Genomic DNA, 27,647 nt, shown 5'->3' with positions numbered 1-27,647 from the left:
CCAGTAACTGGTAATGGTCTAGTAATCAAAGGCTTGGCAGTTTATATATATATATATATATATCAAATATTTATTCATAGTACACAAAAGAAAAGTCATAAAAAGCTCCGTAGGTAGAACTCTTAACAGAATCAGAGGAGCTTTTGTGGTTGACATGTTTGACAAATTTGAGGGTTTCTTTGTCTCTGTAGACAAGGGCGAGGGAATTATCCTCTGGATACACCGTCAGGAGCTGTGATGAAAAAGAAACCAAAGCAGTGATAAAAGTGTTGTCCATACGTGTACAATTACACTTCATACTGTAATCAACACTCACCTCCTCATCTTCTTCATTAGCAACATAACATGTGAAGCCCCCAAACTCTGACTGCCAGTCTGTGAAAGACAAATTTGTGAAGGTCACAGGATTGACGGATTTGTCCTTCCTGTATGCGTGCACGTGTGTGGACTCACCCACACCGCAAAAAGGTAAAACAAGGTCCAGAGCATACTCTGCCCGCGCTGCTTCTGTATCATGCAGCAGAGTGTAGCTGCCATGAGACCATCGACGCAGTTCACCACAACACACGGGTGTGCTCGGCTCTAAGGCAAAGAAAGGTTAAAAAAACCTGCACAGAAACAGCTGTAAAGACTCAAAGCTGAAGAAACCCACTCGAACTGACATATGCACCTTTCTCTCTGCTCGTATTTGCTGATGGTGATTCGGTCAAAGACCCCGTGGCATTGCTGTCGAGTACGTCCTCTTTCTCCTCGTCTTTATTGTCATCGTCATCATCAGCGGGACACAGGTAGTGCAATCGAAGGCCGGTAAAGTTAGAGAGAAGCAGGAAGAAAGCCTCTGAACGAAGCAGCTCCAAACATGCACTCACACACTGAGGCAGCGTATCCAGAGAGGCCGCTTCATAGCATCTACATAGACACAAATACAGCGCCTGGAACCACAGTCTTAGAATATGCTCTTAAAGGATCTATGAAACATGTTCTACCTCTTATTAGGCGGACCTCTCCTTGTCCACTGAATCTGAGTGAGTTGCAGTGCTTCCCTCACCTCCCTGAACTTCTCCTCCTGAGGACAGATACATGCTCAGCTGAAAGAAACAAAGGGACACATACGAGGCTGAACAAAATGAGTAAGAAGTTACCTTGAGAAAATCTTTGAGCTGAATTTCAGAGCTGTCCTCAAACTCCTCCTGAATCTGCTCTTGGTAGGAGATGTCCAGGTACACTGGATTGACCCACTCCAGCAGCAATGTTTCCTGTCATCAACACAAAAAAACATGTCAGTAGTCTGTCTGTTAAAGGAAAGGTTTTGACACTTTGGGAAATACACTTGTTTTAATTTCTTGATGAGAGCCCAATGAGAAGATTGATACCACTGCAATTGGAGCCAGGAGACACCTAGCTTTGATCGTATTCAGGAAGTCGGTGCTCACAGCCAGAAAATAGTCTGTAAATAGACATAAATCTAAAACGTGCTGTTTTAACCCTTAAGACAAATTTGATGTAACGTGTTACTGAGTTGTTATTAGTGAGATTTAGGGTGGCAGGTGGATTCTGTTACCTTTGGACAGAGCTGGACTTGGTGTCTCCCCCTGTTTCTAGTCATTATGCTACGCTAAGCTAACCAGCTATAGCTTCATATTTGCCATACAAACACAAGATACTGATCTTCTCATCTAAAGAAAGAAAGGCGAGAAATCAACTGAGTACATTTCCTAAAACTATTTCTACAAAAGGTAGTGTGCACGTTTGACCAAACTCACATCTCTTGGTAAGTGGGGGCTCCGTGGGACGGGGGGCTCTATGTGGCGAGGAGGACGCTCCAAAGACGGTCCGTGAAACCAGCCGCTCAGAGACAGACGACACTTGTCCCGTGTCAAAACCTCTGACACCTGGACAAACACAACACATGTTTTCGATCTACAATAGATGGACTGCTTCTTTGATGAAACAGTGATGACAAACAGGAAGTTATTCTTACTTGGTGAAAAGAGACCGAAGAAACTTCAAAGAGGACGAGTGTGTTCAAAGAGGGTATGAGCGACTTCACTACACTCTGCGGATGGAAATGACCTGTTGACAAAGTTGGAAAGGACACACTTATACACTTCTGTTATCTGAAGCACAGAAATACACACAAAGTAGGGCACTCACTGTCTGTTGTGTAAAGATCGAGGGTTCCCCCGTCGCTGATCTGCCACGGAGGCACGAGATACAGGATGAAAGCAACGCGCCTCCCCTCCAATTCATCATCATGACACAAAAGAACATCTAATAAAAGGAAGAGAGAACATTACATACAGAAAAAAAGGAACATTTACGTCAACTCATCAAAAATCTGATCAAACCACCTAAAAATAAAAACAGACCATCCTGCATGATTTCAAAAACAAGCTCACCTGTGTATTCGTATTTTGCACAAGAAATATCCACTGTGGGCTCCAGTTCAACCCCCAACACTTCCCCGAGCCAGGAGCGGAAACGCCCAAACAGTGCTGCCCTGAAAACAGTGACACAGGGAAATGTGTACGTACAGTATGCATTTACATTTTATGGTGCAATCCCATTTTGTATTGACAATGTGGCTGAACCTTTAACCTTGTATTTAATGAGACATTTTGAAAGCCTCGCCACATAGACAGATTGTTCAGCTGCTCAATCCTACCGTGACATTTTGTTGTGACATAAATAATAGATGATCACAAGAGGAGGCCGTTATTGTGTATTCAATTATGGTGTTTATTCCTCAGGGCTGTATTTCCTTAGTAGGTGTAGCAATATATATAATAACAAATATGTATTTAGAAGAAATGACATGTTGTAGTCTCTCACTGTAATAAAAGCTTGTCATAATTGTAATGTAACGGCACATTATTTCAAAATAAAAGGAAAGGATTGCTTATTATTTTTTTGCTACCAGGTATTGTTTGAGTCTCGAGGTGTTGTTATGGATTCAGACTTGACACCCAGCTGATATCCATCTTGATTCATTCACTGAGATCTTATTTTTCCTTGGACTTGTTTCAAACACTGACCCTCTTGGCAGGTTTGGCGGCTTCTACTGCTCCATAATTCTACAAAGATATCTTTTTTGCTAGTCATTTTTTGAAATCCATAACATTTACACAGCTGTAATAACATATAGTGCGCTACCCTTGTGCCACTGAAAAGTTCAGCACTGGAACCACCAGACTGAATAACAAACAGTCCTTCTGCTTAACAAGGATCCCCTGTGAGCAGCTGCAGCTGAGCCCATTTTCCATTGTGTTCACTGTACACCATGCCACTTGTTAATGCTAACAGAATCAACAGCACTAAATGAAGGTGATGTACCCATTAGGAGACAGATGTGACCTCTTGCTCCACCTGGTGGAGATGATAAATAAACCCCAACATGCTTCACTACCACTGAGCCAAATTCAACATTTCAGCCATGTACTTCCCACGCTGCTGAATTTATGGTGACAAATGCATCATTTGCCTTGGTGACCTTTAAATGTGAAAAGCGATTTCTGACGGCAAGGTAATGCAGTAAACATTTTGCAAAAAATATATTTTTAGGTGATTAAAATAGGTTTTGCTGTGTGGCCCCAGTCACAGCAGGACATTGCTTTGCTTCCATTTCCAGTAATCTTGCCGTCTCCACCACGCAACGAGCGTGCCAACCACCCTCTACTGGGTAATACACTGACTATGGACAGTAAACAACACAAGAATACTAATTATTTTTTACCTCAGTCCTGCGATATGGGGATCTGTTCTCTTCCTCAAGTCATCTGACTGTGTGGGAACAACAACAACAACGTGAAGATAATAAGACAACAACCTAACAGGAATAAATCTTTGAGGTCAGTTCGATAGACACCTGTTTAAATTTGTACAGATCATTTGACTTCTCGTGGAAGTTGAGCTCCAGCAGTTCTCTCTGGAGGTTCTCCACAAAGGTCTCGCTGCCGAGGAAGTTCTTGATGATGCAGTGAGGGAAAGGGTGGCAGTCCAACTCCAGATCCCCTGCACACAAATAACAAAAGACAATGTGTCTAGTTGAGATGATGACAAGTAACTCACTTCTGCTTTTAGCAAAGGCTCTACTACACAAACAGTATCTCAGGGCAGCTACAGCCTCAAAACGTAAACGTAGCAGGAGTAATTAGAAACAGAATCTTAACGTTATAAGTAAAATATTATTTGGACCTGGTAAACAGACTTTTTAGCAGTAACTTTTTACCGGAGTGACACAAAAGTTACACACAAAAATAATTTAAATGGGGCAAGTAAATTGAAATCAAATAAAATGGGGAAAACAATTCCACTCCAGTCTTTAGACATAATAGATGTAAAATATATAAATGTGTCTTCCATCACAGATTTTGCCATTAATAGTCTCTGGAGGTATCAGATAAAAGCTGCAAATTCCTCCTGTCTGGTTACCTTATGCACAAACAACATGTAATTTTTTTTCTGAAATTAATTTCTCCTGCATTTACAGTAAGAGAGTTTTTAATCCATATTACCCTTATTGGAAGGAAAATATAATCAAATTTAAACCAATGAAAGAAGGATAAAATACCAAAACAGTAAAGCGACAGAACCGACCAACTGTCACTACAAAAGTTACTGGTTAGTATCTGTAGTGGTCCAAGGTGGACATGGTACGTTCACGATTGTCAAACTGGATAAAGCTGTTGTAAAAAAGGCTAAACTAAAAACACCACAACACACCCGAAAACAAAATAAAACCTGGTCAACTAATGACCAGCTGGGGACGTTTCAGTAGTTTAACCAACCGGGTTTCTTTGCAGGGTGCGTATCTGGCCCATCTGTCTCACGTATATTTGCTTTGCTGTTATATTTATGATTTAGCAACGTTACAATGTGTCAAAACGCAACACGCGCAGACAAACCCAGGCCATGCAAACACTGTGGCACCGGTTCATGCAGCAGAGATTTGTCCCAATGTATGACTGACGGTCAGTTAACTATATGAGTCTGTAACTCAATGTTGCTTTAGAAAAGTCATTTTAGTTTCCTGCTTCACTAACCCTGTCTGCAGGGACTCCTTTGGCTCCACGCCTCCTTCACTGTATTCTTCACCAGCTCGTCTTCCACTACTGAACAAAGTTCAGCTGTTTCTTCACATGTCGCCTTCTTCTTCTTCTTCTTCTTGTCTGTCTTCACACTCTCATCCGGTTGTCGTTTGGACGCCATTATAGCTTTTTAATATATGTATTTAACTGTTCGGTGTGTGTGAAACCAGTTAAAACACGCAAATTATGAACAGTTTTGACAACATTCACACATAGCAGCACACTACTGACGCATGGTGGTGGTGGGTGAAATGGCCCCTGCGTCGCGGGAAAATGACGTTATAGAACGTGGTCCATTTCTGCCAAAAAATACGTTTTAACTTGAAGCCAAAACGTATTTTTTTTTATTATCGAGGCATTACATTTAAATATTGATTTCCCAAGCAACCAGGTCAGAAAAATTATCAAATATATAATTTCTGCTTATCTTTGAAACTTACAATATTGTTTAGGAAAATGTTTTAACAATACAGATGTAGTGAGAGAGACCACAGACATTCTGTTCGTTTGGTGTAGGCTTATATTGTGCTACCTGTTATCTTTACTTCTAATACTTTTATGTTTGCACCTTTTCAACAGAAAACGTTAGATTTGGATTGCTTTTTGGAGAATACTGGTTCTCATGAAAATTCTATTACATGTGTCATGTTTAAATGTGAGAATAATCTTGTGTGGAATCTAGCTTGGTAGCATTCAAAAATGCAATGCACTTTCCTAAAATATGTTATATATGAAATACTTCAGTGATTACCACTTTAACATCTGCATTGTTGAACCTTCACATTTTTATGGTTTATTGTGTTCAATTCAGTGTCCGTTATTTCACCTTGCTGCAAGACAACCAAACCACTCCAGTCTATACTGCACTGTGCATAATCAAAGCCTGCAGCTTTGCAGATTCAAAGTTCAAAACAAAATTTATAAACAATGTTCTATTCGGCATGATTACGATTATTTCTTTTCATTTGAGTTGACTTCCCGGTGTGTGCCGGGAAGAACCTAAACAGGATAGGCAGTTTAAAAAATGGATAAATGAATATTATATCACAAAGGATACATTCTAAAGGGGGCAAAAAATAAAAATTCTCTCAACTTAAACAAGAAATGTAAATACTTTGTATTGTGGTAGTGTACTGAGTGAACTAATGCATGAAATATGCACACTGCCACTATCATTTCTTCAATCTGAATGTACTCAAACTATGTTAGAATCAGTACGTAGTACTTGGTTGTAACACAGCACATATCTAACTTTAACACTAGATGTGAACAAGTGATTAAGCTTATTGGGGTGGTACTTGACTGCCTAACAGGTCAACTTGAAGGCAAAGTCAGTCAAGTTACACACTGAAAGTGACCAGTTTTTCTGTACCACTCACTTTTCTTATTTCAGCCTCATATGCTCCAGTAGTGACTCATGCTAAAAAGTTTTCACAATCCCTTGATGTGTATATACTGGACAGTTGATCCTCAATGTGTATATCGGACTGGGACAAGATCACTGACTTTCTTTTGGCAAGTGTACTACTACCCACCAAATGATTGAACATATAAAACAGCAGCATTTGATTTGTTTCTGTTTTAACTGTTGAGCAATTTAATACAGTAGTGGCTTCATCTCAGTTTGAAATTTAGTGACAGGTAAACAGAAACAATAACCACTCACTTGCTCTTCAGTTTGTATAAAAACATACTCAAAAGACTGTTTTATTAAAAAGAAAAAATGAGCAAAGCATTGTTACAGGTTAAAACAGGAAAACTCAATGATGTAGTTTGTTTAATCCAACATTAGCCTCCTCAGAGGACATAAAAGTAGATTCTAAACACACTGGAATAGACAGATTTGAGTACTACACAAACTAGCAGTTTCTCAAGATAAAAAAAAGAAAAGACGCATGACATTTTAATTTTCTTCTTCTAACAATATAAACACCCCTGTGAACTGTCAATATACCTGACATGACAAGCTTTTCCTTTGTGAAAGTTGAGCTAAAAGATGAAAAGTATTTTTTTTTTCTCCACATTGTCTCTCATCTTCACTCACACAGGACTGCACTCACAGAGACAGCGAGACGTACTTCTGTTCACTCAAGTTAGTTGTAAATGAAGTTGAACCTATAAAAAGATAATTATTATATTGTTATTATAATTTTAAGTGATGATTTTCACAATAAGGGCACTGCAATTGTTTTGTGTTTGTAAAAAAAATAGTTTTAATTTTTTTCTATTAAAAGGAAACCTCTGGAGTTTTTAAGCAGTTATGTTTTTGAGCAGGCCATAACACTGTGCCATCAAAGGCAGACAAGAAGACAACTGCTTGGATGTAAACATGGATGTAAGCAATACCAGGTTTTAAAATTCCCTTTGTTTTGCAAATGTTTTATGACGAAGCGTATGCATTCATCACATTTGTTTGATCCCATGATACACAATGAGTTTTTGTGAGTACCACTTAAGGTAAACATACAAGAAAACTCCACAGGGCACCTTTCAGTTTTAGAGTACATGCAGGAGTCTTGCTGGTGTCATTTCCTGCTCTGAGGAGTTACTTGAGCACCATCACTTGTGGTATTGATTTATCTCTTTGTAATAAACCCTTTTGAGCAAATTTAAAGTCAAATACAACAACAGAACAATCCCTGCACACCTGAATGTGTTACTGTTGCATCAGAGGGCTGATCAACTTGAATAAAAGTGACAAACTCCTCCACACTGCTTTGCATGCTTGTTCATTTTAAGTACAATCTTTATCTGTAAATATTGTGTGTACAGGTATACGTCTCATTTTGCCTCTTGGCTGGTATAAGTAAGCTGTGGTGCAGTCTTCAGTGTTGTTCTCAGACACTTCAGAAGGATGGTTACTATCTGAAAACGCTCTTGAATAGTCTCTGTATTCATTGGGCTTTCACTGTGTTAACAGGTGTTGATAAAATGTTTATTATGTTACAGTTAGAAAAGTTACAGATACAGGTTTTGTCAGCAATTGAACATTACAGATCCTTGTTACAGACAATTCATGTAATGATATTTGATTCCAGCCCTTCAACTTTTAATTTAGCCAGTGACAGTCAACAGAAAAAAAAACAAAAAAAAAACAGGTGTTTCAGTTCAATTTCCGCTGCTTACACAATGACATAAACAATACCTGCTCAATAGCTGTGGTAGACTGGAAATGATTGGTCCATATCCAGGAGCGTTGTCATACAGTTCAAACAATGGTGCTGCCACCAGTTTATAGTTCTTGGGGACAGCAAACAGCGCTGTGGAAACAAGAATCACAGGTTTCCAAACAAGAAGGAATGATACTATGGAACTTTTTTACATGAGTGTCCTCTCCTTTTATTTATACCTCTGTCTACCATTTATTCTTTACTTCTAAACATCAATGCTGGAATCCAACAATTTCTCAAGATATGTTTTGATATACTGACCTTTTTCCTGCAACTGAACCAAGAATAGCTTCTTATGCTCCTTAGGTTTGGTGATGTGAGCTGGAATATACGGATACTGCAAGACAAACAACTTTGGATCAGTTCACATCAGTTCGCATAGATATAAACTACTACATCTACATCTGCGCTGATTGACATCAGAGAATTCAGTCTGGGATTCAAAGTGCAAAGTATGAAAGTATGTTTAAGTCTCAAAAATCATATACAAATCTCAAAACACGTAGGGACGACAGATTCAGGGTCTGCTAAAAACTTTTCAGTACTGATCTGTTAAGGTTATTTATGAGATTTAAATTGTAAACAGTGTATCATTATCTTTTAAAAATGTTTCTTCAGTTAATAACTCCTCAAAATTTTATGTCATATATGTGTAATAACCTGTGGAGGCTCAAAGTTGGGGCGCCACCAGTTGCCGATACAGTCGTCAATCACCCAGTCCTGTTTCACGCCGTCTTGCCTTCCGAGGATCTAACATCAAAACAAAAGTTTATATATGTAAACTCCACAATAACCACAGCAAAAACAAACTTAAACTGTGCTGTGATTTCAGCTACCTCAGTCATTAGACGTTTCAGACCCTCCACCTCATCTTCTCCAGGACTCAACTCTCCCCCGGGCCTGCAGGAGAGAAGCAAACTGTCAGGAAACCGTTTCAGTAAATAACAGTTTCTGCGTCATATAGGAGCCTTCCAACATCAACTACTCACAGTTTGAAGAAAGTGGTGCCCAGTTGCAGCAGTAGCACATGAGGCAGCCTGTGTTCATGGACAATGAGAACACCCTCCACTGTCCTTCGCATTCCCATTTTATCAAACTCTTCCCGCATCCGCTGGAACCGGGCAGCCACTGAACTGTCCTTCTCATACAGAGGCTCCTTGGTGCCGAATGTGTAATTGGTTAGAGGGTATCTGAAGTACAATTGCACACATAAAAAGTCATTAAGCACGGACAGAGACCATTAGTGTTGTTCCTACCTGTGGGTTATAAAAAAGTAAAGCTGTGAGATATATATATATATATGTACTTTATTAATACAATTTTAATCCAGGACTGCAACAAACATTTTTTTTCATTATTGATTAAACCATCTGTTAGTTTTTTGGGATGAAGAGATTGTTCATCACGATTTCCCAGAGCCCAAAGAGTCTATGCACAATGTGTGATGTAAATATTTAAAAAATAAAATCGTATCACATATTCCCCAGACCCACATTTGATATATTACTTTATTTAAATCGCCCGTTTTTGCCCGACCATCATCCCAGAAGCCAAATATATTTCATTTGATATTTTAGACAAGGAAACATATAATCCCATTTGAAAAACTGAAAATGTGAATTCGATAGATAGATAGATAGATGTTTATTGATCCCAAGAAAAATGGGAAATTACGGTGTTACAGCAGCAAAATCAGTCACAAAGCACAAATATAAATGAAATACTAGGAAAAATATACATACATACAATATACATGAAATAATAATATGAATAAAACAAAATACATTTTTGAATATGTACAGGATGGGAAGACAAAAATGTGCAACTGCTTAATAATATGCTAAATGTAAATAAATGTAATTATTATCATTTACATTTGATTTGAACTCCTACTTCAGACTTATTTCTAAGGGAGCAACCACATCCAAGACCAATACGAGGCCACAGATGTTTTGTGTGAAACACATTGTTGTATCTGAAAGGGTCAGCATCTCCCGGCTCTCACCGGTGTGCATCAACAAAAATAGCGTTAGCTAATGGAGCTTTAAGACGGCTTTTTGCCGTGGGGTCGTTATCTTAACATTTAGAATCTGATATCAGCTGCATTATTACTGGTCCACATGAACTCACAGGTTGATGGTCCTCTCCAGTGTGAGCGGTTTAGCAGGCCCGCTCATGTATTTGTTCCCAAACTGAACGGCACCACCGCGCGGCCAGCCGGTGGACGAGCGATTGGGAGGCACGACCGACATCTCGAACGTGTGCACGACAAGGCTAAATCCTCCTTTAAATGTACCTCGGGGGATTGTTGTTTCGCAACTCGCTGAACTATCTCAATATCTAAAGAAACTCTCAACACTTGTGTGGACAATCCACAACAATTTCTCTACCGTCGTTTCCCTCGGCCCTCCTCTTCCTGGTGATGAAGTGCGGTTTTTCCGGACGATGTCCCCACCAGCGACACCTGCTGGTCTGGATGTTGAACATCAGCAGGTTATTTAAAACCATCTATCTAAATATATGTTCTTGTCTTTTGAACTACTTGTTATTTATTTATTTATTTTTATTTTCATGTGTTATGTATGCACCAAACACCAAGGCAAATTAATTGTAATTGAAAAACGTACTAGGCAATACATCTTAGTCAGATTTTAAATTCACATTAGACTGCACTGCAAAGAGCTGCTGGGTCAATGTTCTGGACTATCGTGAATCAAAGGGATTAAACACCTCTAAAACAAGGAACAAAAAATAAAATAACTCACACAGTTACAATAGTTTTCTGTTAGATTAGATACAACTTTGTTCATCCCACAACAGGGAAATTCACTTATTGCAGCAGCAGTTTTTCCACAATAAAAAATAAACCAAACAACAAACAAACAACAGACAAACAGTGTTTTCATTTTGTGAATGAGGCTAAATGAGGATCACCTTCATTACATCCTGTAGCCTAGGCTTTGGCCAGTTGTCTTCCGAAGAAATGGGAAAAACACAGTCACTTTTTTGAGTTTTTTGATATACAAATCTGTAAATTATAGATAGTTAAGAGAATTTAGCTTGGAACTGTAATGTAAAACAAAATATGACTTCAGCATTCATTTGCTTTAAAAACCCGTCTTACAATTATATTACCAAGAAAGCATAGAAATAAAAAAAGAAATACCATTTCACATTTAGGGTTACCTGTGATTTAGATTATTTTCCAACATCATTTCTGGAATACTTCTAGTCCAACCAATATCCAGTTATGAAGCAGACCTATAGATTCATCCCTACACACACACAGATATCTTTCATATATATGAAATATAATAATAGTATTTTGAGAATAGTTTGAAAAAAAAACCTCAACTCAAGATCTGCTTACTGGCTTTTTCTAGAGTTTTCAACATTCACAGCCCTTCTCAGACCATTGTTGAACAGAGACAATGATATAACCACCTCTGATCAAAGCTATCTCCATGGGAACTGATGAAGACCATCGGCTCCAGAAAAAGACAAAAGTGTACCTTGAGTATAGATTTTCTTGTCAGAAAACATTAATTTGATAGTAATTTATGTAGTCACACAAAAACCACAGGGAATGACTCAGTTTATTCAATATTCCATTTAATATTCATAACTATGTCTCTTATCCATCTATTGTAAACATGGTGTATTTTACCACAGTAGTTGTCTTATGGTACATAATCATACGTGCAATGCAAAAATTCAAACAAAAGTGAAAAAAAGGACAAAGACACTGCTGGATTTGTTGGTTACAACACACAAGGGGATCTCAGTTCTTTGGTCCAGTGGCCCACCCTTTGTGGTGTGCTGCTGTAATGTGGTGGTCCCTGTAGGAAGTGCCATGGATCATCACCCCCCCCTCCCTCCCCCCCTTTCCTTTACCCTTTACTGTGGCCTCTCCTGACCCCGTCACAGTAGTTGGTCCCATGTTTAGCAATTTCTTTATTTTTGATTTACTTATCAACCTCTTCTTGCTTTTGACCTTCCATCTCCCCCTTGTCGCTGCACAGCTCATCATCTTTCTCTGATGCAGGTTCAGCCATTCCCACTTCGGCTTTCATTGTGTCTAATTCAGGTTTGACACTTTCTTTCTGCACTTCTTTTATTAAGACTTTGCTGTCAGAAGTGAGAGCTGGTTTCTCGTTTCCATTCTCATTCTTCTCTCCACTGTTGCCGACTTTCTTACTTTCATCCATCTCAGTTTGCTCGCTATTTCGAACCATTGCAAGCTCCTCATCTGCTGTTGAGAGAGGAAAATAACACACCATTCAACATACTTGTTAGAGCAGAGAATTATATACAAGCATACAATACATACTCACAGAACTTCAAACTTACCTGTGCCCTTTTCTGCATGCTCTACACTAGATCTTTTTTCAGGAGATGGCTGATCATCATTGTCTTGGACTGGACGACCATTAGAGGGGGCTGGACTGGTCAAATGAGGAGAAGTAGCACTTAAGTTATCAGTAGTTGGTGTGAGGGTAGCGCTGACGTTGTTAGTGTAAGGTGGGTCTGAGTCAGTCATGAGTGGGGAGCAAACTGCAGCTGTGGTAGCTGAATTGGTGGTGGAAGTTGTATCTGAATGGTTTAAACTGGTGGTGTTGGTGGAAGTGGTGTCTGTTTCACTGGAAGAAGTGGAGGGAACAGCGATATCAACAGGGCCAGGGGTGGCTGGGCGGGTGATGTTTGAAGCAGAGATAGAGTTCATGCAGTCGGTAGTTGTTGGGCTTGTAGTGGTAGTGGAAGAGGTGGAGATGGTGGGAGGAAGGTCAAAAGAGATCGGGGGGGAGGAAGAAGTAATTGAGGCGATCGGTGAAACTGCAGTTGAAATGATATCACTTAAGTTAGGAGGTGGAGATGTTGTTTTTTTGACTGATAAAGATAAAGGTACAGAGCTAGTACAGGTGACTGAAGTAGTATCATAACAAGCTTCAGTAACTGAATTAGTGGGAGCAGACAAGCCTGGTGGCACATCTGATTTGCTGGTTGAGGGTGAAGAAGCTGTGGTAATGATCGAAATAGCTGCATCACCACCAGCAGCAGGTGTAGCGTTGATGGAGGGGACACGATTTGGATCTGGGAAAGTTGATTTAGTTGACAGATTTGTTGATGTTGTGGAAACCAAGCTTTCATTGCTGGGAGCAGAAACTGTTTCCGAGGTGGTAATGGAAGGCGTAGTTATTGTTGTTGAGTTGGAAGTGACAGAGAGGATTGGAGTCATGGACTCAAAGGAAGTGGAAGTAGCTAAAACTGTGGGTGTAGTGGTGCTTGTAAGGGTCGCCGGGAAGGTGGAGTCATAGTCAGTGATAGTAGCATTATCTTCAGGGATTGAAGGTTTGCTGTCAGTCTCTGTAACATTTGTGGGTGTTGTAGCGGCTGCAGCGGGGGTAACAAAGTCAGTGCATATATCTGTGTCAGAGGGAGGTACAGTATTTGCAAAATTGGTTGTGTCTGGGACTGAGTTTGAGTTTGTCGGTAGAGTAGGAGTGGCGGTACTAGAGGGTGCAGGAGCAGCAGGAGTAGACGCAGCTGCAGTTGGACTCAGTTTAGTCGGCGTGTTTGTCTCCCCTTCCTGTATTTGGGCTAGCTCGTTCTCAGGTGTGTTGCGGCCAGATGTTGTGGGGGGTGGACCTGGCTTGATAAGGGGCTTTGGAAGCAAAGCGGGTTTCCCAGCTGACTCGTGTGCTGACAGGCTTGGGCGAATTTGATGTCTTGTATCTAAAAAAAGAATGCAATGTGTTAATTATTTTGCTTCTCATATACATTTTGTATATGCAAATGTAAATGAGTGCTTGTGTTTTACCTGATGATGCAGACATTGTTCGAGGTTTTGTGAAAGTAGGCGGTGGCTCAGGTTTACTGTCAATGATAGTACCTGAGACACAAAGATCATTTACAGAAGGAATTAATTCACTATTATGTCACTATTGTGGATGGAGAGCAGTCTAATAAGCCCAATGGGATATTAAATCTTTATAACAGAGAAGTGAACCATGTTTTAAAAGTCTCTCCTTTTGATAAAAACCCCTTAAATTCAAAGATTATTTCTGCTTCATTAACGCTAAGTGGGAGCAGAGAGGATTTTAATCCTATTAAAAGAGATAAAGGGACATACCTTCAGATTCTGCTTTTTTCATCTCTCCCTCCTGATTCTACACAAATAAAAGAAACATTTAAAAACTTCTGAAGACTCCTACAGTGTACATATGTAAATTCAGACATACACATTCACACACCTGTGTCTCTCCTGGCTGGACTTTGGAAACTCCAATACGTTGAAGCATGAGATGGAGTTTCTGTTCAAAACTATGTTGGCCTTCAAATTGTTTCTGAAATCAGCAACAGGAGAATAGTAAGCGATTAAAAAAAAAACATATCCAATGATCTAAATGTATATATGACTTAAACTCAACTAACACTCACCTTTGAAGTGTTTCTGGCATTAGTAGTCCCTGCTGCGGCTGATCCAGACAGCAAAATGAGAGACTGGGACTTCCCCTCTCTGAGAGCTCGACGGGGAGGCACGGTTTCACCTCGCAGCAGAGCACCAGGTGTCTCCTGAACAGCTGACTCTCCAGTAACAGCACTCGGGTGTTCTTTCATTTTCTCCTTTTCATTTTCCTTGTCGTGTTCCTTGACTTTGTCCTTATCTTTTTCTTTCTCAGCTCTGGCAACCTCCCTGAGCGGGCGAATGAGATCAGCGATGGAGGCCTTTTTGGCTCGCCCCTCCTGACTTGTTTCTGACTTCAGACCTCTTCTCTTTTTGAGTGTAAAGAAATCTCCGAGTTTCCTCCTGAGTGTTTTCGTTGGGGGCGGTGGACAAGGGACAGAGCTGGCAGGAGCCACTTCGTGCACTGTGATAGATTCCTCATCTTGTTTATTCCTAAAGGATAATATACTGTCAATCAAACTAATCCTGTGTGCATTCAGTTCTACTGAATATGTATATTTTTATTATAAGTATGTATAGATTAGCTAAATATCAAGGAACAATGAAGAGGCAAATCAGGCAGATGTTGATACTCACAGTGTATCAGTAGGAAGTACTCTCTTAGTAAAGAACTCTTCAACTCCTTCATCAACTCTCCCCATGAGCTCAAGGACTTCATTGTCACTCTCAATTATCGTCTCCTAATTAACACACATACATAGAGAAACAATTCACACCAATGATCTAACAAACTGATGTTGAAGAGCAACTTGTATCACATGTAACTTTACATTACATAACCCTCACCTATGAAAAACCCACACACTATGGCACTACAGTTTCTTTCTGCCTTTATGGGTGTATTTTGGTTTGAATCTCTCATCTAGTCATGCTACAAACCAGTCTCATGAGAGTCAGTTGCTCAGTAACGTACAACTGGGGGGGGGGGGGTGTCACTTGAGAATAAAAGCAAGATAACTAATTTTGCCAATGTGTAGGTAACGCAATATCAAAATTGCAGTGTTGCATCATCCTGATCATATTAACATCTGTAGCCACTGGCATTAAAAACCAGGAGGTTGACTGCAGAACACAAATTTAGTAGAAGTCACCGTTACATGATATTCTGTCAGGGGAATTGTTTGAATTTTGGATCTCCGGCCATTGGCTCCAACTGAGTGAATGTCTACAGCCTAATGGCTCTGTGACAACATGATCAGCTCTGTGAAAAATGGAGATGATTACACACATTTGGATACAATCCCATGAAAAACTCAAAACAGCAGTAGTATTTTTCAGTGAGAGAAAGAGAAGACATTCATACCAAACTACCACTCACACTCATACATAGTCGTCGTGCTCTTACATGCAGAAAATACCAAGTGTGGGTTCATCAAACAGCCGGTGACCAGTACAATGGGAGAACCTTATTCAAGCAGGGACCAGGCATCTTTTATAGCACTCCCTCTCATTTCTTCCCTTCCCCCTGCCTCTCCCCTCTGTACCCTATTACATCTCTCCTCTCTCCCTCCCTTCCATTTTCTCTCATCACACACAACACCTTTTCTCTCACGCTCCATCTTTTTAAAAAACTACCTCACTGATCCTCCTTCACAGTACCTGTGGTCTGCTGGGACGATAGTTCAGTTTTTGTCGGTGAGGTCTCGGTCTGCTCTGGGTGTAGTGCCTGAGCGCTGGTCCGCCCAATGGCAGCTCCATTGGGGAGACACGGCACGCTGTTGCCGTGGAGCTCTGTTGCCGTGGCTCTGTTGCTGAGGCACCGTTGCTATGAGCGCAAGCAGCAGCAGTATGTAATGCCTCCACTGAGGTGGGAGGGGCCAGGCTGGCTAGACTGACAGATTTGAAAACAGAACCTCGCCTTTTCTCTGTCCCCTCCCCTCAAAAATGAAAACCATGTGAAAAAGATGGTGATAAAATAAAAAAAGGCAGAGAGATGGAGCAATAAAATGAAAACAGTGACATTTGCTACATCCCTGCAGCCTATGACAGGGACATACATAGCAGTATATACTGCAATGGAAACGGCTGAAATGAACAAAATGTTCTATTGGTTATGTAACAAATTAATAATTTATTTTATATGCGGAAAAGACGCTCAGAAGGGCTGTAATTCAAAGCAAGTTGTCCCACTGATACTAAATGAAAATGTCCCAAATAGTCCTGGAGGATTATTTATCTTGATTATGAACTGTAAGTCTTGCTCAGAACCCACAAAATAAGACACAGACACTGAAACTCCTACAAGCACCAATCTCTGTGTATCTTATAATACTAATTCCTTTGTGTAGGGAGTTTCATGGGAATTGTGTTTAAATCTTTGATATTCAAACCAGGCAGCCTAATTCCCAGTTTGAAACACTTTGACATAAATATAGTATTTACACTGGTTTCCAAGGGCAGATTAGACATTCAACATTGATTTATGACTGTAATAGTTTAACTAACTGGCCAAATCCGCACAATTTGTCAATGGGGATCATATTCATTTTATCTCTGTTTCTTCAGGTAGGCCTCCTGAAAGGCCCGTCTCCTAACTGAGTGGTAAACAAACAACCAGAGATAACTTGTTTTGCACTTATGAACCCATGTCAGATTTTCCATGTGGAGTAAAAGCCTAAGTAATATTTTGGTGCTAGAGTGCAGATGTAATAGACTATGTTAGTGTAACTAAGAGACAATAATATATATATATATATATATATATATATATATATATATAAAATTACATGTTGCTTCTCAGAGCAGGTCATAACAAAAACTAAATATCTCAAGTTAGAACACAATGAGAATGAGTTTTTGTAGTTGAACAGTGAGCTAACAAAAGATCAAATAAAATTTTAAGACCAGATGAGATTACAATTTTGGTTAAACAAGGAGTTTAACTTTAGGGCTCACTCTGTCCAGATATCACCAGGGGGATGACGTGCAACAAAAGAGCCCAGTCAGACTTTAACCATGGATGGTGGGATTGATGTGAGTACTGTTAAACTCCTGAACCACCAGGGCCAGGGACCATTTATTTTGTCCTTAAATGTTGCATAGGCTATTTCTAATTAACCTTTTCAACCAAAATTACCAAACAACAAATCTGGGGCCATGAAGTAGTCTAGTGAGAAAAACTAATAACACTAAACAGAGAGTGTGATGACCCAGCAGTTAATTTCTCCCTCAAGTTTCTAGCCATGGTAATATTAGGATTTAGGACACTAGGCCTATCAATTTTCTTTTTTTATGCCGGTTGGTGACCAAATATCACCAATAGGCTACAGTCATTATTTGGATGTAAAAATGACACCTTCAATCGACCCTATGATAACCTTTAAATTATACATTCAAATCCTTGAGAATGGTATGCAGCCTACAATCACGACTTTCTGGGTTGTGAGGCCCGCACTACACATAGGCTACACTCATACTGCCCTCTTGTGACTTACTTTATGAATTGCTTTAATTCACAAAATTACTTGTAACTTCAATTTAAATGCGATTAGACGTTTTTTGAGGTCTAGTGACTCTCTCACGCACTATTGATCTGCATGCCTTGTCCGAAAAGTAATCAATAATCTAGTACTCAGTTAGTCAGTTTCCGGTCACCGCGCCCAGTCCCCACGGCTGAATTCAAATCTGGCGCCCATCACCCAGCCACAGCTCGACCACGCCCCTTTACTCCCCCGGGTTGTGTTTGCGCAGGCGCGATAGGTCTTAAAGGCCGCCATTTTGTGTTAGGCCCACTCTTCCTAAGCGGGAGAAAATTATTAGTCCGGTGCTTAGCACGTACGGACGTTCACACAGGGAGTGAAGAGAAATCAGATTCACCAAGCATCCAACTAAATATAACGGGAGGAAGAAGCAGTCGAGAGTAAGTGAAGCCGCTATTTTTCCCCTAATACGGAAACGTTTTTGTAGGAGCCGTCGCCGGCCTCTAGGTGTCACGGTAGGGCTTACCGACCAGGCGGCTGGCGGGGGGTGTTTGTCTCCCTCTATCGTTATCCAAAACGCACTAAATCTGTCTATAAACGGTAACTCCATGTCTCAATTGAGCATTTTGCTTTTCGGCTTATATTTTTGCAGTATTTGCACAGGGGTGGTTGTTTGTATTAGGACTTCTGTTTAAACTTTGTTTAGGCCTGACGTCCATCTTATCGTGCCCTTTGTTTCCTGTTTTCAGACGTAACGTTACTCGCGCCTCCCGAGTAAACTGACACGAGTTGATGTTTTAGTAACGTTAGTTTGTATCGTTTTAACAATGTATCATTTTGCGACTAATTACGAGAAGTAAGTTAAGCGTTATTACAATAGACGAACGCGTGATGTCGAAGTATCGATTGATTGATCGACTGTTATCATTGCCTAATCACCACAGGAAGACGTAAATAGTCACTTTTCAAAAGTTGTCTTCACGGTTGGACAGTACTACAGTGGGATTATGCATGATAAACTAACAAGTTTGCTTCTTCACAACAAATTGTTCACTTGAGTTTTACTCTAAGCTCTACCTAGTCAGGCAGATCAGCCAAATGTGCAGTGAGATATATTTTTATATAAATCCCACCTATAAGTTAGGCCATACCAGGATGTCCTGGTATGGTATTGACACTTTTTGGTAACCCAGCTCATCATATAACGCAAAACTATTTCAATTTATTTTCTATCACTACAGATGATACTTTCGGGGGGTGGTTTAAGTGTCCTCCTTAGGAAAATTGTTTTCATAAAAAAAATGTGATTTCACATCATTAACCCTCAAAAAGATTAGAGGCAAAAATGGCTGAAGAAGTCCACTGGAGACCAACTACAATAATAATAAAAAAAGATCTCCCTTTACCTGCCTGCCTATTTCAGTTTTTGATACATGTCTTCTCTGTTAAGGCTATCGGTTGGCCCATCACCATGGAGGGTGAGATCGTTTCCATGGAGACCACTCAGACTGCTGCCCTGGCTCCTGAAGGAAAGGTCCTGCCAGAGGGTGGCGAGGCTTTAATACAAGGGGCAGTCATAACTACACAGGGGGAGGTGGCTGACAATATGGAGATGATGGTGATGGACGCTCTGGATCCGACTCTGCTGCAAATGAAGACCGAGGTGTTGGAGGGCGGCGGCACGGTGACTGTTTCTGGTGGAGATGAGGGTCAGATCATCACGCTACAGGTTGGTTTAGCACACATTATAAGCGATAAAGTTGATTCTAATCTAATGTTGGATTATCAGTAACTGGCCTGGTTGTGAAATGTTTTTGTCATGCATCAAGTTGAAACGGCGTTTTCTTCTGTAGGTGGTGAATATGGAGGAGCAGACAGGGGCTGCATTAGGTCTTGGACAGCTTCAGCTGGTGCATGTACCTGTCACAACAGCAACTGTAGAGGGACTCCAGGCCACCTATGTTGATGCATCAACCACTAACAAGGACACAGATCCGGTTATCTGTCACACTCTTCCTTTGCCTGAGGGATTTCAGGTGAGAAAATAACTCATGGCTCCTGTGAAATAAGGTTGGCTCATTTTAGTTATGATCAACTTGGCACACTCTGTGAACTCCCTTTGTGTCTGGTCACAATACCATGCATTTGTAATGTTCTCTTTTAGGTGGTAAAAGTGGGTGCCAATGGTGAGGTAGAGACCGTAGAGCAGGAGGAGCTTCAAGCAGCCCACGAGGAGCTTCAAGTGGTGAGGGGAGATGTGGAGGATGAGGAAGAGGCAGCAGAAATCGAAGCCACTGTCCCTGAGCAAGAACAGCCAGAATGGTCTAAGGACCCAGAGTACCAGCCCATCACTAGTATCCGTAGTAGGGGGAAGAAAGGAAAGAAGAGCCGTCTGCGCTATGGAGAGGGTGATCGTGACATGGATGTTTCTGTGTATGACTTTGAAGAAGAGCAGCAGGAGGGCCTGCTGTCAGAAGTGAATGCTGAGAAGGTTGTGGGCAACATGAAGCCACCAAAGCCCACCAAAATCAAGAAAAAAGGTCTTAACAGCTTCTTTAGCTATCTGAACATGACGCTGAAAAAGACTCATTTTAGATTGTGTGATGTGAGGTTCTTATTATAATACTGAAATGCTGTGTCCAGGTGTAAAGAAGACTTTCCAGTGTGAGTTGTGTAGCTACACCTGTCCAAGGCGCTCCAACCTGGACAGACACATGAAGAGCCACACAGATGAGAGACCTCATAAATGTCACTTGTGTGGACGGGCTTTTCGAACTGTCACACTGCTGAGAAACCACCTCAATACACATACAGGTACTGCAAAAACGTATATTTTCAGTTTGTTATAATTCAGATAAATCTGTACGGTAAGACGTTAAACGTTGGTAAGATGGAGCATTCACTTTTTAGTCAACTCAGACGTAGAATATGTATCAATAAGTCTAGCCTGTGTTCCTTCATTCTCACTTCCTTCCATTTCTCTAGGCACTAGGCCGCATAAATGCACAGATTGTGACATGGCGTTTGTGACCAGCGGTGAGTTGGTGCGTCATCGTCGCTACAAACACACACATGAGAAGCCCTTCAAGTGCTCCATGTGTGACTATTGCAGCGTGGAGGCAAGTTAATCGTATGTTGATCTGTGTTAAGTACTTGTCTGTGACTTTCACTCTGGTATAATCTCTTATTCTAATTTGTTTGCTTCCTTTTTTTTAGGTCAGTAAGTTGAAAAGGCACATCCGCTCTCATACAGGGGAGCGACCTTTCCAGTGCAGTCTGTGCAGCTATGCTAGCAGAGACACTTACAAGCTGAAGAGACACATGAGGACGCATTCAGGTAACATACAGTACTTGCACCATCTATTGGCTGAAAGAAGGGTTACTCCCAGTTTGAGGAGAGTACTGTACCTTGCGCGTAAATTATCTCCTCGTTGGTGCAGGTGAAAAGCCATACGAGTGCTACATCTGCCATGCACGTTTCACACAGAGCGGCACCATGAAGATGCATATTCTGCAGAAACACACAGAGAACGTAGCCAAGTTCCACTGCCCACACTGTGATACTGTCATTGCACGCAAGAGCGACCTTGGTGAGTTGTGTGCTGCATTTTACTTCAAACTAAATGTGATCATATGCAGAAAATAAAACTGAGTAAGTGCTGGGAAGGCTAGTTTTTATTAGGGTCTTCAGAGCTTGAGATCATAAACTATGTAAACGTGCCAGTTCCAATCATTGTAATCTTTTGGTGTGTAAATATAATTCTTGTAGAGAGGATTCAGACAAAGGGAAGGCTTCAGAAGCATTTCTTAATTTATACAATAGGCTAAAGTAACATTTTTCAAACCGATTTTCATGTCTTTTCTGTTTGTATTCCAGGTGTTCACTTGCGGAAGCAGCACTCTTTTATTGAGAAGGGAAAGAAATGTCGTTACTGTGATGCTGTGTTTCATGAACGATACGCTCTAATCCAACACCAGAAGACTCATAAGAATGAGAAACGCTTCCGCTGTGAACAGTGTGACTACTGCTGCAGACAAGTGCGTGTTAAGTGGAAAATGAAACACTTACAGTGTTAATTTTATTACTTATATCGCATTTTTATAATTCAAAATGCCTATTTTTCTCTAACCGTTTACCTCCATAGGAACGGCACATGGTAATGCACAAACGCACACATACGGGGGAGAAGCCGTTTGCCTGCAGCCAGTGTGAGAAAACATTTAGGCAGAAGCAGCTTCTGGACATGCACTACAAGCGCTACCATGATCCCAACTTTGTCCCCACTGCCTTTGTATGTGGCAAGTGTAACAAGACGTTCACCCGCAGGGTAAGACTGAGCCCCGTTTTTTGTTTTTTTTTGTTTTAAATTTGAACACTGTCATTAAGTTGTGCTGGTTATGTGTGGTCCTCAGAACACAATGCTGCGTCACTCTGAGAACTGCACGGGTGAGGTTATAGAAGAAGAAGAAAATGGAACTCCTGCACCCAAAAAGGCTCGTCGGGGCAGGAAGAGGAAGATGCAGGCCAGGAAGGACGATAGTGATGACACAGGTATTGTATATGTTGCAAATCTGTTATTCTGTGAAGCAGTCTCTCAATTTGACATCAGAATATGCAATTACATTTCTCCAGAATAGAGCAAAGGGCCTATTTATCATTTGACGTAGCTGGATAAGTCTGAAAAAAATGTTTCGGCCTACGGAATCCTCAGTCTTGATAACATAACAGTTTGAGTTAGTGAAGATTGTTCAGGCAAATGTATTGCAATGATTTGGCACAAGCTGATGTCAAAATCTAATATCTGCATGATATCCTCACTCATTCATCTGTAGCAGATGAACTGGATGAGGTGGAGGAAGAAGAGGGGCTAAGTGATATTGAGGTGGAACAGGCCCCACCAGTTGTCCCTATCCCAGCCCCTGTGGGGCCACCAGTCAAGAGGAAACGTGGCCGGCCCCCAAAGAGCAAACTAGACAGTAAGTGTTGAACTACAATACTTTTGGGAATGTTTTTAACCGTTTCCGAGCTCACAAAGTGAGATTTGAAAGCTGCTAATGGACTGTGTCTGATCACAAGTACATAGTTAAATTATGAAATCATTAGCATTTCCTTTAAAAAATAAAAATCAATTTAACATTGTCGAATGTATTTATATCTTATAGTACTAAAATCTAACCTCTTAACAGCGGCTGCTATCATCCGTGTGGAGGACGAGGTTACTGGAGAGGTGGATGACATAATTGTGAAGAAAGAAGTTGGAGCCGATGACTTGGAGGACGGCAACAATGAGGCTGCACAGGAGGAGGTGGTGGTTGGTGGAGGAAATCCAACCATCCAGCTGGAGGAGATGCCCCAGGATCAAGGGACGGCACCGGAGGTGCAGCAGTCTGAAGCCCCACCGAACGGAGACCTCACTCCTGAGATGATCCTCAGCATGATGGACCGGTGATAGATGCGAGGGTCGAACCTGTAAACACACAGACGCCTGATTACATGTTCATTTTTATTTCTTGGCATTTAGGATTACAAACACTTCCATCCAGCACATCACTGTTGTAATTTAAGATTTGCTTTTTAATCATGTATTGATAAAAAGTTAGAGGAGTTAAAAACATTTTAATAAGGATTTACCTACCCAAAGAATGCATAAACTAGCTTTTCTTTCTAATACCTTTTTGTTTTACTGGTTTATACACCTGTGTGCCATTCAGTAAAAGTTGTAGGTAGATAGCAATGCACCCATAATGTGGACTTACTTTTTGGTCATAATTCCAGTCAAGTCAATGTTGATATCCTCACTGAAGAGCATCATGTACCTCTCGGTTTGGAACGGAGAACTCTTCTCCCGTCACATTTGGAGATGTAAATTTGGCTTTTTTGCTTCAACTTTTTAGGGCAGCAGAAGTTGGCAAAGAAATGTACATTTAGGTCCAAGATTAAAGGACACATCATCAAAAATGTCATACGATTGCAAAAAACAGAGGTAATGGATGATATTGCTGTTATTTAAAGCCACAATATTAATTATTGGCTGCTTTTTCCATGGTTATCCCCTTTTTTTAAGCCCATTCTAGTTTTTAATAGCTTAAGACTGCTTATCTTGATGCTTTTCTTGCTACTGTAACACCCCTAGATTACTTGTATGTGCTAAACAGTGTCATAAAGTGCAAGAAGATGTTTCGCTCTCTTTTGTAGCCATTCCACTTTGGGTTGATGTTTTAATTTTGTACCATTCGCAATGCAACGTAGCAGCTTGAATGGCATTTTAACAACTGTGTGGCAGACGAGAACAGCTGTGACTGTACAACCAATAAAAGTTGAGGGTAAGACTCATGTTTTTTTTTTTTTTTGTAGCTGTAACAATGTCAATCATGGATTTTTTTTTCAACATTAGCTGAGAAAAAACTGAGTGCTAACACAAATGTCTGTATTTTGCTTGCAAATCTATTTTATTAAATGGACAACTTTATATTAAAGGCGTCACTCATTTGTATGTCTGAAGAATGGACATGAACTGACAAGACACCAGTGGGCTTGACAAGTCTCCACACGTATTCTTCCAAACTAACATTTTTACCTGAGTTTTGAGTCTGAGTGCTGCTTTTGCAGTCCCAGTATGCATCTCGTTTACATAACCAAATGCTGTGGTGGCTTTTATCCACTGTGAAGTCAATCCAAAATTATGCAGCCCTCCACAGGGAAGCTGGCAAGCTCTGGTTTCATGTAGAAAACGCTCTGCTGTGGCATTGGCACTTTGGCTCCAATTTAACTAATGCTAATAGGCAGTAGCATTACTTAATTTAATTTAATTATTTTGCATGAATTCATATCGGGAGACGTTTTGGGATTAATTAAAAATACTATCTGATATTCCATATTACTTTCCCCAGGTTTTCTATTCTCTAGTGCTGTCACTTATATAAATATCAAACAGCTGCTTCAAGAGAAGATGGTTATGTGCCTCAAATTATACTTGACTTAAGGAACTCTTTATTTGAACGAGTTTTCAAAAGACTAATCCCATTAGCTGCCAGGCATTAGACACAGCAGCCTTCACACTTGCATTGAGCCCCAGGCTTCTATGAAAAAAAATGTTGGTACTACTGAAAAAAGGCCGGAAGATATCCGGCACTTCTCTATTTAACCACATCTTCTAAAACGTGTAATTTTTTTTGTGCGAAAGATGACAATCATGAAGACATGAAATGTGAAAAAATTATTCAACGTAATTAATTCAGCGTTAACGATACGCCTTTCCTGTGAAATACGTCGCTCAATGATTTTTTTGTTCATCCCAACGACAGAAATGTTGAGTCTTGGTAGTTTCTTAGGTTTGAGATAGGGTAACGAGACAAAAACTTTGGAAACTTATGCAAGAAGTATAGCTAGCTAGAGATCCCTGTAACTTTGGCTAAAGCTAATTATTGTTGTAGCTCAGTGGTTTTCAAAGGGGGTCCAAGGATCCCCAGCAAAAAAGGGATTTTTTTTCCCTCATAATTCCATCCATAAGTAGCTAAAGCTAACTAACACAATGAGAGAAAGTATGTCTGTTCATGAGGCCATACACGGTCTGAAATAAAACATCTAAAAGCGAAAACCCAAATGTGGGACCCTTGGAAGAAATCGTGTTTCGTTAGTTAGCTAGCTAACTAGCGATAGTGGCAGGAGACCATTGTATAGCGCTTAGCGTACACTGTTTAAACTTTGTTTACCCGTCGTCTATCGTCTAACGTCAGCTAGTTAACGTTAACCTCACTCTGAATTATTGTTGTTATCGCACAGTTTAGTTTTGGCTGGCAGTGTGCAGTTATTTAATTCTGGAAGATTAAATGCAACCTCTTGGTTTTGTTTGGTGATATACGTCCTGTTTTGAAGGAAATCTGGAGGAAAAAGCGCCACGCTGTCCTTCATCGCCGCCCCTTCCCAGGCTCGTTATACTCGCACAAACGGCCCCCGACGCTGCCGCTCTCGGTAGATTTAAATTAGCTAGCTAGCTAACTGCTACGTTAAATTAAACCTACAAGTTTTACTGGGTCACCCATGGGCGATGGCTGTGGTTGTGGGAGACGTTGACACTTTTTCTCCTTCGGAAACTCCTCATGCCTGTTTTTGTTTGGACCCCGTTAGATGCATAGTGTCGTCACCAGCCAAGCACAAGCAGCAAAGGAGAAAACAGTGACAGACTGAGGGACATCCTTGTTGCCACAGCAACTAGCCAAAACATGATTTCCGTTTGGAGGAGTGACTTTTCAAAATAAAGCAAATGCTCTCACTTTGTGTTGCTCTTTGGGGTGAATTTAAATGGAGAAGTAATGGAGAATTCCCCTCCCAACCTGTAGGGGGAACGAAGAGGAAAAGTGCTTTGGTGCCTCCTGTAAAGGTGCTGGTTGACAAGAAAGTCGCTAATGCTAGGTCTATAACGTTAGCAGTGGGTAATACAAGATTACGACACTGTTCGAGACGCACAGTTATTTTTACCAGGAAAAAAAACTCCGGGTTAACCCACAAATTCATCAGTAACATTAACTGTATAGATAGACGACTAAACTAATGGTAATTTAGCTAGCTAACACAACCCTGTCTGTCTGCCTCAATCTCCTGGTGCTGCAAGGCTTCAGTCGGGATGAGAGCTGACAACAGCACCGGCAGCACATCTACAGTCAGCCCCCAGCCAGCTAGCCATCCCGGTTAGCCCTTAACTCCGGTGCTAAAGATGCTAACGGCAGTTTCCTGAACCGTCGGAAAACAGACCCACGCACCCAAGTCGGAACAGCGGGCATTCGTAACTAAACACCTGTTAGTGTTAGGTTCCCTCCCCTTTGGACTTTTAGCTGTCTTTACAATAAGCTAAATTTACCAGACAAAACAGGGACCATCACCTTATCATGGTGGAGAGGTTTGTGTGTCTCTATATGAACCTGAGGGCTGTGTTGTTTGGAGCTTTTGTGTCTCAGGTGAGGGGCCACACAAAGAATGGTTCAAAAACCCTATGAGCCAACGAGGTAGAGAGGGAGTGACCCCGCCCGGAGGAAGCCCGGGGCTCCCGCATTGGGCCAGCCCCATATGGAGGGCTCGTCAGCGAATGCCTGGTATCTGGGTTTGTTTACTCACAAGCCCCCGTCTGAGCGCAGCTGCATTGGAGTTGACCCCTGTTAAAGAGAGGGTTGCCTACCTAGCCTGCGGGTGATGGGGAGGAAAACTCTGACTGTTGTTTTTGTATATGCACCAAACAAGAGTTCAGAGTACTCTGCCTTCTTGGAGACCTTGAATGGAGTCCTGCATGGGGCTCCAGTGGGGGACTCCATAGTTCCGCTGCGGGATTTTCAAGCATACGTGGGCAATGATGGAGAGGCTTGATTGGGAGGAACGGCGTCCCTGACCTAAATCAGAGTGGTTGTCTGTTGTTGAACTTATGTGCTAGTCATTTATTGTCTACAACAAACACGATGTTTGAAAATAGGGATGTTCATAAGTGTATGTGGTACCAGAACACCCTACGCCAAA

General features: G+C 41.0%; 4 protein-coding genes across 8 annotated transcripts; 1 reads left to right on the top strand and 3 right to left on the bottom strand.

The window, feature by feature from the left end:
* Positions 1-52: 52 nt before the first annotated feature.
* Positions 53-5,342, bottom strand: ogfod1 (2-oxoglutarate and iron-dependent oxygenase domain containing 1). 2 transcript variants are annotated; one of them, XM_034882826.1, is made up of 13 exons: positions 5,043-5,342; positions 3,866-4,011; positions 3,734-3,780; positions 2,400-2,500; positions 2,155-2,271; positions 1,982-2,073; positions 1,764-1,892; positions 1,143-1,256; positions 987-1,066; positions 671-909; positions 460-582; positions 317-375; positions 53-232 (listed from the first exon to the last, which is right to left on the bottom strand). In XM_034882826.1, the coding sequence occupies exons 1-13, from the start codon at positions 5,206-5,208 to the stop codon at positions 71-73; spliced, it is 1,575 nt and encodes a 524-aa protein (XP_034738717.1). In that variant the 5' UTR covers positions 5,209-5,342; the 3' UTR covers positions 53-70. The 2 variants fall into 2 exon arrangements, with proteins under 2 accessions (XP_034738717.1, XP_034738707.1); XM_034882816.1 differs by having other exon boundaries at positions 454-582; positions 5,043-5,341.
* Positions 5,343-6,764: 1,422 nt separating this feature from the next.
* nudt21 (nudix hydrolase 21) lies at positions 6,765-10,691 on the bottom strand. Of its 2 annotated transcripts, XM_034882863.1 has the most exons (7): positions 10,388-10,691; positions 9,247-9,447; positions 9,094-9,157; positions 8,918-9,007; positions 8,519-8,594; positions 8,233-8,347; positions 6,765-7,202 (listed from the first exon to the last, which is right to left on the bottom strand). In XM_034882863.1, exons 1-7 carry the CDS (start codon positions 10,507-10,509, stop codon positions 7,181-7,183), a joined length of 690 nt encoding a protein of 229 aa, XP_034738754.1. In that variant the 5' UTR covers positions 10,510-10,691; the 3' UTR covers positions 6,765-7,180. The 2 variants fall into 2 exon arrangements, with proteins under 2 accessions (XP_034738754.1, XP_034738753.1); XM_034882862.1 differs by having other exon boundaries at positions 6,765-8,347; positions 10,388-10,690.
* A 1,157-nt stretch (positions 10,692-11,848) lies between these two features.
* LOC117947215 (mucin-5AC-like) lies at positions 11,849-16,645 on the bottom strand. 2 transcript variants are annotated; one of them, XM_034875897.1, is made up of 8 exons: positions 16,323-16,645; positions 15,300-15,403; positions 14,696-15,155; positions 14,509-14,601; positions 14,388-14,424; positions 14,076-14,147; positions 12,608-13,990; positions 11,849-12,506 (listed from the first exon to the last, which is right to left on the bottom strand). In XM_034875897.1, exons 1-8 carry the CDS (start codon positions 16,419-16,421, stop codon positions 12,223-12,225), a joined length of 2,532 nt encoding a protein of 843 aa, XP_034731788.1. In that variant the 5' UTR covers positions 16,422-16,645; the 3' UTR covers positions 11,849-12,222. The 2 variants fall into 2 exon arrangements, with proteins under 2 accessions (XP_034731788.1, XP_034731782.1); XM_034875891.1 differs by having other exon boundaries at positions 11,849-12,509; positions 16,323-16,640.
* Positions 16,646-18,407: 1,762 nt separating this feature from the next.
* On the top strand, positions 18,408-24,612 carry LOC117945591 (transcriptional repressor CTCF-like). Of its 2 annotated transcripts, none has more exons than XM_034873167.1 (13): positions 18,408-18,582; positions 19,593-19,871; positions 19,996-20,178; positions 20,307-20,682; positions 20,786-20,956; positions 21,128-21,261; positions 21,359-21,479; positions 21,583-21,732; positions 22,020-22,180; positions 22,288-22,470; positions 22,556-22,694; positions 22,976-23,119; positions 23,330-24,612. In XM_034873167.1, the coding sequence occupies exons 2-13, from the start codon at positions 19,614-19,616 to the stop codon at positions 23,590-23,592; spliced, it is 2,283 nt and encodes a 760-aa protein (XP_034729058.1). In that variant the 5' UTR covers positions 18,408-18,582; positions 19,593-19,613; the 3' UTR covers positions 23,593-24,612. The 2 variants fall into 2 exon arrangements, with proteins under 2 accessions (XP_034729058.1, XP_034729065.1); XM_034873174.1 differs by lacking the exon at positions 18,408-18,582 and adding an exon at positions 18,621-18,742.
* Positions 24,613-27,647: the final 3,035 nt, after the last annotated feature.

Source organism: Etheostoma cragini, chromosome 1 (genome assembly GCF_013103735.1).
Source record: "Etheostoma cragini isolate CJK2018 chromosome 1, CSU_Ecrag_1.0, whole genome shotgun sequence".
Taxonomy (NCBI): Eukaryota; Metazoa; Chordata; class Actinopteri; order Perciformes; family Percidae; genus Etheostoma; species Etheostoma cragini.
This window is presented reverse-complemented; position numbering and strand designations above follow the sequence as displayed.

Bases quoted from the DNA above. Each gene is read 5' to 3' on its own strand.
- ogfod1 (XM_034882816.1), bottom strand. From the start codon at position 5,208: ATGGCGTCCAAACGACAACCGGATGAGAGTGTGAAGACAGACAAGAAG. The intron at 2,272-2,399 runs GTGAGCTTGTTT...TCCTTTTATTAG, and splicing joins TGCAAAATACGAATACACAG to ATGTTCTTTTGTGTCATGAT. The intron at 376-453 runs GTGAGTCCACAC...TGTCTTTCACAG, and splicing joins TTTACCTTTTTGCGGTGTGG to ACTGGCAGTCAGAGTTTGGG.
- nudt21 (XM_034882862.1), bottom strand. From the start codon at position 10,509: ATGTCGGTCGTGCCTCCCAATCGCTCGTCCACCGGCTGGCCGCGCGGT. The intron at 9,448-10,387 runs GTGAGTTCATGT...ATTGTACTTCAG, and splicing joins CTGGAGAGGACCATCAACCT to ATACCCTCTAACCAATTACA. The intron at 8,348-8,518 runs GTCAGTATATCA...TTGTTTCCACAG, and splicing joins GGTTCAGTTGCAGGAAAAAG to CGCTGTTTGCTGTCCCCAAG.
- LOC117947215 (XM_034875891.1), bottom strand. From the start codon at position 16,421: ATGGAGCTGCCATTGGGCGGACCAGCGCTCAGGCACTACACCCAGAGC. The intron at 15,156-15,299 runs GTGAGTATCAAC...ATTATCCTTTAG, and splicing joins GTACTTCCTACTGATACACT to GAATAAACAAGATGAGGAAT. The intron at 12,510-12,607 runs GTAAGTTTGAAG...CTCTCTCAACAG, and splicing joins GCATGCAGAAAAGGGCACAG to CAGATGAGGAGCTTGCAATG.
- LOC117945591 (XM_034873167.1), top strand. From the start codon at position 19,614: ATGGAGGGTGAGATCGTTTCCATGGAGACCACTCAGACTGCTGCCCTG. The intron at 21,480-21,582 runs GTAACATACAGT...TCGTTGGTGCAG, and splicing joins ACACATGAGGACGCATTCAG to GTGAAAAGCCATACGAGTGC. The intron at 23,120-23,329 runs GTAAGTGTTGAA...ACCTCTTAACAG, and splicing joins CCCAAAGAGCAAACTAGACA to CGGCTGCTATCATCCGTGTG.